The sequence below is a fragment of the Gymnoscopelus microlampas genome (assembly GCF_963454915.1).
Source record: "Gymnoscopelus microlampas genome assembly, chromosome: 4".
NCBI lineage: Eukaryota > Metazoa > Chordata > Actinopteri > Myctophiformes > Myctophidae > Gymnoscopelus > Gymnoscopelus microlampas.
This window is the reverse complement of record NC_139941.1, coordinates 21,196,419-21,205,817: the sequence shown is the minus strand read 5'-3', so window position 1 is coordinate 21,205,817 and position 9,399 is coordinate 21,196,419. Positions and strand designations below refer to the sequence as shown.

Here is a 9,399-nt window from a genome sequence, read left to right as displayed (position 1 = left end):
ATCACCAAGATATGACTTCTCTGCAAGAGCACGGTGGGACGTTGTTTCACTCAATTAAGGGCTAAGGGCAAACTATTTATAATTATAATAAAAGTAATAATGCAACCGCATGGACGACCAAATTGAAGCGGTGTGGTTAGACAGAATATTCTATGCTCAAGCCTATTTTAACCATGCGTGAACCAAAGTGTCCCAATTCTCAGGCAATATACAAGCTTGTAGATCGGCTATTTTCGGCAAAGATATTTAGTGTACCATAGAGGGAACCCTGGGCCCTGGGGAACTCTTCTTGTATATAGGCCTATGTAGTTATGTAGGGTTTAAGTGGTTCATTTGAATTTGAAAAACTAATTTGAACATTTATACATTTTGTGTTGAACATCATTAAATCTGAAGTGACCATGACAGGGTATCTTAATACTGATATTTCAGACCTTTCCAGGTACAAGGCTTTAATGAATCAGTTGATTAATAAAACCAAACATTTGGTCTTCCACTCAATATTGATCTTGTTGTAGTGTCAGACAAGGCAAGTATAGCAGAAAGTTGTGTCATAATAAGATAGAGGTACAGAATGTCCATCAGTATTCTCAATAACAGGTTCGAGCCAATTGCTTAATGGGTGTCTAGACAGGTGTGCCTGAGCTTAACAGGCCCAACTGCTCCAAAGCCACTTATAACAATATTCCAGCCAAATGCTGTGAAGAGTAGGCTATCACTCATGTCACCCATATTGTAAACCTGTGTAAAGCAAGGACATTTCCCTAATGACCTTAAGCTTGCTAGGGTAATTTTACTCTTCAACAAAGGGAATGAATTGGAACAAAGAAACCTGACCTGTCTATCTTGTGTTTTCTGTGTAAAATATACAGCAGAAATTATCATTTTTGAACAGACTGACAACTACTACCGGTCCTCATACAATCTACTCTATTCTGGTCACCGACACTTGTTTAATGTATGTAACAGACTACATCAGGAGGGACATAGGTAAGGGGAATTTTACAATGTTGTCAACAGGAATTTCCCCATTGCCATTACTCACCAATGTGGAGCTCATCGCCTACAGTGTAATGTCTAAAACATCACTAATGTGAGAAAAATATACATTCTAAGAAAAATCTATTGGTTCATTTAATAGAGATTCAGTCTTTCTAAGAATCTCAGATTTAAGTTTCAGTTATTCAACATTCTAGACGGCCTACAATGGTTTCCTCATTTTCCCAATCACCCTAACCAAAAGAAGTGCATCTCTCTCTGTACAAGTGAAAATGAGAATGGATCGGCAGATTTTAATGAAACATGGAGAGAAGAACATGGTCGAAGTCCCAATCAAGGTCGAGGTCACAATTAATCAGTCATATCTGAAGAACAGATATAGAATAAGAGATGCCCTACATGGACCAAACACCAGAATCCAAAACATAAAAGACAAAACAGTCGCCCAATAGTTTTTGTAATCGAAGTGTCACTGAGCAAGTCACTTAACCCCTAACTGCTCCTTAAGGTGCTGTATTAGTAGTGCCCACTGCTCCTAATATAGTTGGGTAAAATGCAGAGGACGAATTTCACATAATATGTAATGTGACAAAAGTACCCCAAAGGTATTTTATTATTATCAAATATTAAACATGACTATTTATATGTCCATGTTAATTTGGCCAATTATTTTTAAATAAATAAACACCTTTAAACCTTTGTGCAAAACATCACAATTCCAAAGGCAGCATTCTCTGTCAGTGCTCCATCTGCTTGGAATGAGCTCCAGAGAGGTCCTTAAAAATCACATCACTGCCTTCCTTGGGTCAATACAGGGCAATGGTTTCCAACAATTTTGTTAACTGCTTAATATTGTAACTGCTTTAATTCATTTCTGGTCTATCTGTTTTAGTTCTTTGAATATTATTCAAAGAACATATATTACATATTATTTATATTGATGTACTGTACATAAATGTATATTCCTGTTGATTATTGTGTTCTGTATCTAGGCTACATTGAAAATGAGGGCCTGCCCTCAACTGCACTCCCGAGTTGAAATAAAGGTTATGATGATGAATATGGTTTTATCCCATTGACCGAGGTTGGTGGACCTGATGAGAAGAAAATAAAGGGTTTGTTTGAAATGAAATTACTTTCTATCTTAGCTTCCCTTCTGGAGTATTTTATAATGCATGACTACAGGGGCATCAGTCTGATGCCACATGTTTAAGGACTCACTGTATGACTAATCTATTTATTTTTTTGCCATTGCTATTTGCTTTGCCTTTGCTATTTTTTATGCCACTGTTTTTAAACCCTGTAGCACTTTGGGATTTGTAAAAATGTAAAGTGTTACAAATATTTATTATTATTATTATTTTATGAGCCATGAACAGAGAGCTAGTACAACAGAACTTCAACAAGTGGCATTTGCAAGCTCTAGTCTATGGGTTTAATATACATACTCTAAAATCCAGTAGTTTGTAATGTAATTACTTACTTCTCCAAATGCAGAAAGCTCTCACTTTAGGCCCCTTTGAACTTACCAACAGTGGAACTTGTGGTGTGTGCAGGCACTATCTGTTCTTGTTCCAATTAAATAATTCAATATTGCTCCTGTAGAGAGTAATTTAAGTTTTTTTTGCAGCTTTATGGAAACAGCAGGTTGAGACTAATTCAATATTTACTATTGTGGGGGAAAAAACTCAGGAACTTCCTACTGGGAATCCATCCGCAATCCACCTTGTGGGTGACACAAACACACATGGGATTAGGTGGCTGCCCCCTGGCTGCTAGGCAGAGTGGTGGTGGCTCATCAGAGTACACTGCACAGTGACAGGACCTGTGGTGTTGGGTTGGGTTGCTCTCCCTGGCCTATGTGTCCCTGGGCAGGTCATAATAGGCAAAAATAGGTGAACATTCTTAAAAAATGCGGTGTGCGATGCATTGTGAGCTATTTTTGGGAAGAGATATGTTGTAGACTCTACCATGTAGAGAGAAAAGATTAGGGTGGCTAGGATAGAAGTACGTAAGGTTTACATGGTTAACTTTTGAGAATGACGTCTTCTGTATTTACCATGTACATAATAGGCCTTGTTTATTATATTAATTATTCAATGTTTCTTTTTACTTCTGTCTAGAACTTTTACATACAGTATGTATGAATATATACAGTACGTTTGTCATGTTTTATACATTTTATTGAAGAAATATAAATGGAAAAATAAATATAAAAGCAACTTGTAGGCCTATAGAGCGTGCCAAAAATCTTTGAGGGGTAAAAACCAGGTTGACTTAACATTGCCCAATGCCACGCACCCCTACACCCCCCCCCCCCCCCCCCCCCCCGTGGTGACAACACGTTGGCACGCTATAGCATATAAAAACATATCACCTTTTAGTGTATGATCACCAGGCTTCAGAACCACTTAGCTGTGGTAAGGCTGGGATTCGACCATAGGCAAAGACTTGTGCGCTGTATGATCGTCATCATTTATTTAACTCAAGACTATTTATCTCAAGACCATCCTAACCCATGGTGAACCCTTAACGCAATATGTGCCATGTAATTGTTTTCTTGTGTGTGCCATTAGCTATCAAAATCCATTAACATTCTAAGCTAAAAATTAAAAAAGACAAATTTGTGACTTTTATGTAATCTTTATTACAAGTATAATTCCACCAATACACGATTTGTTGGTATTGTAACACAGGAGAGGCAATGCAAGAAAGAAAATGGTCATGTTATTGGTACAACAGAACAAGGCAAATCAGACAAAATGGCAAGTAAAGGCTGCCATGAGTATATTTCATCTCATGTTATTTGTATCGGCCTAATAGTCAAGAAGGACTTTTACATGTAGCCATAGCCATAAGGGAGACAAACGGTTATAAAATAAAAGCTGTTTTTGTGAGAGAAGCGTATGTCAAAAAGAGCCTTGAGAAGGTTTCTGATGTTCTTTGTTAGTTTGCCTCGTCCTTAGATGCCTCGTCAAAGTTCTCAACAAGATCTAAAAATAAACAGAGACAGAGGGGTTAAGAGTGGAAGAGTAAATACAAAAATGTTAGAAAAGAAAGGGGGGAATAAGAAACAATTCAGATGAATTAATGATTTGTCTCATGATAAGCCTATGTGGCCAAAATAACAAATATTGACATTCATTGCAAAAAAACATTTGCCAATCAACAATTGACTGCATGTTTGTGACCCACCAGACCTTGAGAAATGTTATGTCCAGTGGCATCCCCAGGATTTACATTTAGGCCAGGCGAGATTTTTCGACCCCCCCCCCCCCTCTATTACCCCCAAACAGAAGGTCCAATTTGCTCAGTTCAAAGCTTGTTGGATGCGTGACTTTGAGGTCATTAACCTTTTCGGGTTATTTGGGTTTTTTAGGGGAGGCGAGATCTTAGTTGGGCAGGCGACCGCCTGCCCTGCCTCTACAGTGGGTACACCACTGGTTATGTCTGAAACCAAAGTGATACCGAGGGGTAATAGCTTCTGGTACATTGAAAGTCTTTTTCAACATAGTTAGACTTCTGAAAGGACTCAATGTTATTGATCCTTATAGATCATAAAAATCATACTTTGGCATAACTCAACAAAAACCAAGAGAAATATAAGTACATCCTTAAAACCTTCATCCTATCTAATGCCTACAATTTGAAGATGGCACACTAAACGGTGCAAATAATGAGAGCTTGTCTCAATCATTTGAAACTTGTTTTAGTTGCTGTTGACTTGTCTAGTAATGCAGAGATCAAACGTTTGAAATACTGTTGATGCCCATGTGCCTGGTAGGGGGTTCAATGCTATTTCCAAGGTATTTGAAGTGAACCATTCCACTGTCCAAAAGATCATCTATAGAGAATATTTCTAACTACTGTAAATCTCCTCAGGCCAGCCCATCTGACAGAGTGCAACAGCTGATGGTAAGATTGAGAATTCACCCCCGGGTAACACCAAGGGATGTACAGGTGAATGTTAAAGCCCAGATCTAATTTCCAATAGAAATGAGAACACTTGAATCAGACAGTAACGTTACATGCCAGAAAACCCTCAATCATCACAAAGGTGGAGTTCTGTACTGAAGAGTGGATTCAAATCCCTTCCAGTTGATGTTAAGTGACTGATACCAGGATAAAAGAAACATCTACGTATCTTCCAAAGGGGCCAATGCCAACTACTGAAATATGAGGTGTATTATTTTTTACTCATGAGCAAACTCTCTTCATTTTTGCTGAATAAATGATGGCAAAGAACAATCTTCCACTGTTATTTGTTAAATTAGATAATTAACCGTCAACAGTGATCAAATGAGGATTATAGGTTTCCACAAGCCTATAACTATGTTGAACAAGACAAAAAAAGCTTCATGTAAAGAAAACGCAAACCCATTGGATTCAGACATGCCATATTCTCTAGAGCGCTCTACTCTCATTCTAAAATTCTACAGATTTTGATGCTGCAGGGACATAAAAAATGTACTCCCTAAAAAATATATTTTCTTGGGGGAAAAAAGTTGACTTGTTCTTTCTACTGAAAAAACAAACAAAACAAACAAAAATGTCTTTACTAACCTGGAACATCATCGTCATCCTCCTCTTCAGCAGCAACCATTGGGGCTTTAATCTCTCCAACTATAGGGGAAAACACAGTAATATCCAATGTGAGCATTGGTGAGGATCACCTAATAATAATTCAGTTTATATTGCACTTTACATTTGAAACAAATCTCAAAGTGCTACAGTACAGAATACAAACATTTGCATAAAAAAAACACATCTAAAAAAAAACTAGACAAAACAACAGTTTTCAACCTCTTTTCTCTTCACTCATTTTTTTTGCCTGTCTTAGAGCTGAAATCCCCAAGAGCCATTTAACAAAACGCTCTAGGTATTGGAAGACTCTAAGCTTGATGTTGCATCCTTTCTTGTCCCAGAGACCAAGGTTAGCAACTGGGGGGTTTAAAAGGATGCTACAATTGTGTGCCTCTAACCTGGTCTAGGAAGGGTCTCTGCTAATCTCCTTAGGCTGGTGAGACTGTCAGCTCCTAGCTGGTTGAGGATTCCTGGTAACATCTCTGTGAGCTGCTTATTCTCAGCGTGCCCTGTAATAGTGAACGTGTTGGCAGCCAGAGAAGCCTGAACTTTGGGGTTGTTGAAGTGGATCACTGTTCCCTGGTTTGTGAACATGTTCACCTGTGGTAACAAAATGGGAGGGGGAGACAGAGAAGAAGTTGGGGTCAAATATGACAACAAAATAGACCACGTAAAATCTATGATGGTGGCAAGTAGGGATGATCCTTTGTTACGATTGTTTTCAAATCAAATCCTTCATTATTATGTAATGTCCTCTTATCTTTATCTGACACAATCTCTAAAAAGTGCTAGTTTGTAGTCCCAAAACCAGTAAGTGTAATTTGTAATTAAAGAAATCCAATGGAAATTTGCAGTGGGAAACCATTGTGGGAGTAACTTCTGGGTTGACCTACAAAAAGACGTCATCCCTGTAGCACTCTCTCACAGCATGTGAATAAAATATATTAAATTAAAGATTTCTCTAACAAGTGATTGTGTAAACAAAATGTAAAATAAAAAAATATATTTTTGTCAGCGGCCTTTGGCAGAGTATATACTGCACTCGACAGATGCTACGTTACCTCCTCGATGCCAGAGATGTTATTGACTCCTAGTTTCTTGAGGGAGAACTGCAGTTTCTTGTCATCTGCTGTAGCTGTTCTGTGCACCACCTTCTTCTTTCTGCGGGCGGACCCCTGTGAAAAACGACAGTTACAGTTAATAAAACGATGTGTGAAATCCATTGACAACTAATGACAAAGACCATGTTGTTTCATCACATACCTTTCCGCCTATGCGAACCTGCGCCTGCAGTTTGGCAAGCTTCTCCTGGTTCATTATCGTCTCCTTCATCTGTCACCCAAACAGTACACAAGAAACAAACAGAAATTAGTGTTACTACTTGTTACTGCTGGTGTAACGCTGCGGATTAAAAATAAATAAATAAAGAAGAATCAATAACATTGTTACAACTGATCATGGACAGGATCATGACTAATATGATTATTTCTAAAGCCATGGCATGGTTGCAGTTTAAGTAGGGGAGAATTAAGGATTGTAGAGGTCATGGGAATAAACTACGTCACTCTGTGACAGCATCATTTTGGTAAAAACTTGGAGTTTGAATGCCCCCCCCCCCAGTGACTGACTGACTGGTGGCTAGAACAGGTTGTCAGAATTATTGAGATCATCATAATGTTCAGTCGATGGATCACTCAAATTATCATCACTCAACCCGTTAAATATTCTCTTCTAAATCTAACAGAGCATTTGTCCAACAGAGGTAGACAACTGGCAAAGACAAACGTACATCATACGGTAAGAAGGAAAAAGCTCTAGGAGACATTACCAATAGAGAGGGTGGTGAAATGCAAAGACATTTTCACTCTCACTCTCTTGTTCAGTATCAGCCTTGGTCGGCAAAGACGGTCAAGAATGCACAGCTGTCCCATGCTGTCTAAAATAGCTGCAGTGCACACCACTGTTCTGCTCATCTATCCAGTTCTGCACAAAAAACAGTGCAACACTGACAAGACAACCAAGCCCTGTTTCATGTCGATCTGGTGGCTACAGAGTACAGACTAGAGTAGACTCTAGTCTAGTCTGTAGCCACCAGATCGACACACAGAACCAATACTCTGCTCTAATCATTAGAGCAGTGGTTTTCAAAGTGGATTTCAGGGACTCTGAGAGTATACAAATGGAACCAAATGGACCAGTTGGTCCCACGTGTATACTGTCAGAGTTAAGGGGAGACCTTGAAATTTAAAAGTTGGACTAGAGCCAAACGTTGACCATATCTGATCTGTCTCCAACGGACCTGTCTCTGGATGGAAGTTTACCAATGGAAAAAACGAGCCAATGAATGAAGCCATAGTGCTTTCTTGAGTTTAATCCTTTCTTTGTATAGAACTGTACTTTTCTGTGCTTTTGCAAACTGTTATTAAAGTATTCAATCAATCAATGGTTGTATCAAGGCTACAGGTTGACATCTGGCATATATAATGTTGTACTGAAGACGTGCTGTAGTGTAGTGCGTGTCAAATGAGATCTATGCAAACATGATCACTGACCATCGTCGTTCAAGAGGAACAGAACAGAACAGAATGAGGAAACGTGCCCTGAACATGTTGAGTGACAAAATGTTGCTGATCAGTTTAGCATGCATGCTGCTAACAGCTAACACAAGGCCCCTACAGTGTGTGGGATGGCTATACGAGTAGGCCCCTTCACCTTTTATCAATACTGGGAACATACACAGTATGTAGCGCAGGAGAGCAAAGCATAGCGGCTCACATTAAGCGATATAAAGTGTTATTCACTAGGCTCTGACCTGGGAGGTGTAAAACACGCGGGTTACACAGTGGGTGGAAGCTCGGAGAAAGGAAGGAGAACAGCGTTGCCAGATTTTGTGAAAGAAATAAGCAACCAGGTCTAAGAAAACAAGCCCAAAAGAAGCGACTTGGGCCATATGAGCAATTTAATCTATTTATTTAAAAATAAAAATGTACACATTTTAACAACACAAATCTGTTACGGGGCTCCCTGGCACAAAACAATTTCAGATATTATTTTTCATGTCATGAAAATGTTTGAGAACCACTGGTTTAAACCATAGACAGTAACAACATTAGGAAGCAATCCCAAATAAGCAACTATTATTATTATTATTATTATTATTATTATTATTATTATTATTATTATTATTATTATTATTATTATTATTATTATTATCATCATTGTCATCATCATTGTTATTATTATTACCTTAGAAACGAGCCCAACAAACCGCAACCACCAATATTTACAAGCGAGTCGACTTCACAGAAAAACAAAACAAGCCCAAAGTCGCTTATAATTAGCCGACATGGCAACGCTAAAGGAGAGTCGGAAGTGACGCAATAAAAATAAATCATACTTATCCGTTATATTATACCTCTATGTACTTATCTTATCATACACCCACGACCGCACCCAATATATGTAATACACGATTTGTTGGTATCGTAACACAGGAGAGGCAATATCATACATACACCCACGACGGGTAAAAAAAAGACTCTGAGCAATTTATTATTGGATTTAGGTTTTAACAGCTACATTTCTCGTGTTTGGTCGCGTGAAGGCGCTGTTGTCACATCTCGACATGCAGCCAGCATCTTCTTCATTCAGCGTTGCCATGTCTGCTTATTGTAAGCGACTTTGGGCTTTCTTTCTGTGAAGTCGCTTGTAAATAAATATTGCTAGTTGCGGTTGCGGGTTGCGTTTTTTTTGGGCTTGTTTCTAAAGTGTAGTTGCTTATTTGGGCCAGTGTGTGGTTCATGTCAACAAGGTAGA

The 9,399-nt window shown here is 38.6% G+C and overlaps 1 protein-coding gene across 1 annotated transcript; it reads right to left on the bottom strand.

The window, feature by feature from the left end:
- Positions 1-3,622: 3,622 nt before the first annotated feature.
- Positions 3,623-8,459, bottom strand: LOC311044216 (transcription factor BTF3). Its single transcript, XM_084055658.1, has 6 exons — positions 8,396-8,459; positions 6,847-6,915; positions 6,645-6,758; positions 5,982-6,183; positions 5,563-5,622; positions 3,623-3,992 (listed from the first exon to the last, which is right to left on the bottom strand). The coding sequence occupies exons 2-6, from the start codon at positions 6,913-6,915 to the stop codon at positions 3,946-3,948; spliced, it is 492 nt and encodes a 163-aa protein (XP_083911784.1). The 5' UTR covers positions 8,396-8,459; the 3' UTR covers positions 3,623-3,945.
- Between the last annotated feature and the right edge of the window lie 940 nt (positions 8,460-9,399).

What these genes read in the sequence shown, in the direction of transcription:
- LOC311044216 (XM_084055658.1), bottom strand. Translation starts at nt 6,915, where the DNA reads ATGAAGGAGACGATAATGAACCAGGAGAAGCTTGCCAAACTGCAGGCG. An exon ending in AGGTTCGCATAGGCGGAAAG is followed by an intron (nt 6,759 to 6,846) that starts GTATGTGATGAA and finishes CGTTTTTCACAG; the next exon opens with GGGTCCGCCCGCAGAAAGAA. An exon ending in ACATCTCTGGCATCGAGGAG is followed by an intron (nt 6,184 to 6,644) that starts GTAACGTAGCAT and finishes TTGTTACCACAG; the next exon opens with GTGAACATGTTCACAAACCA.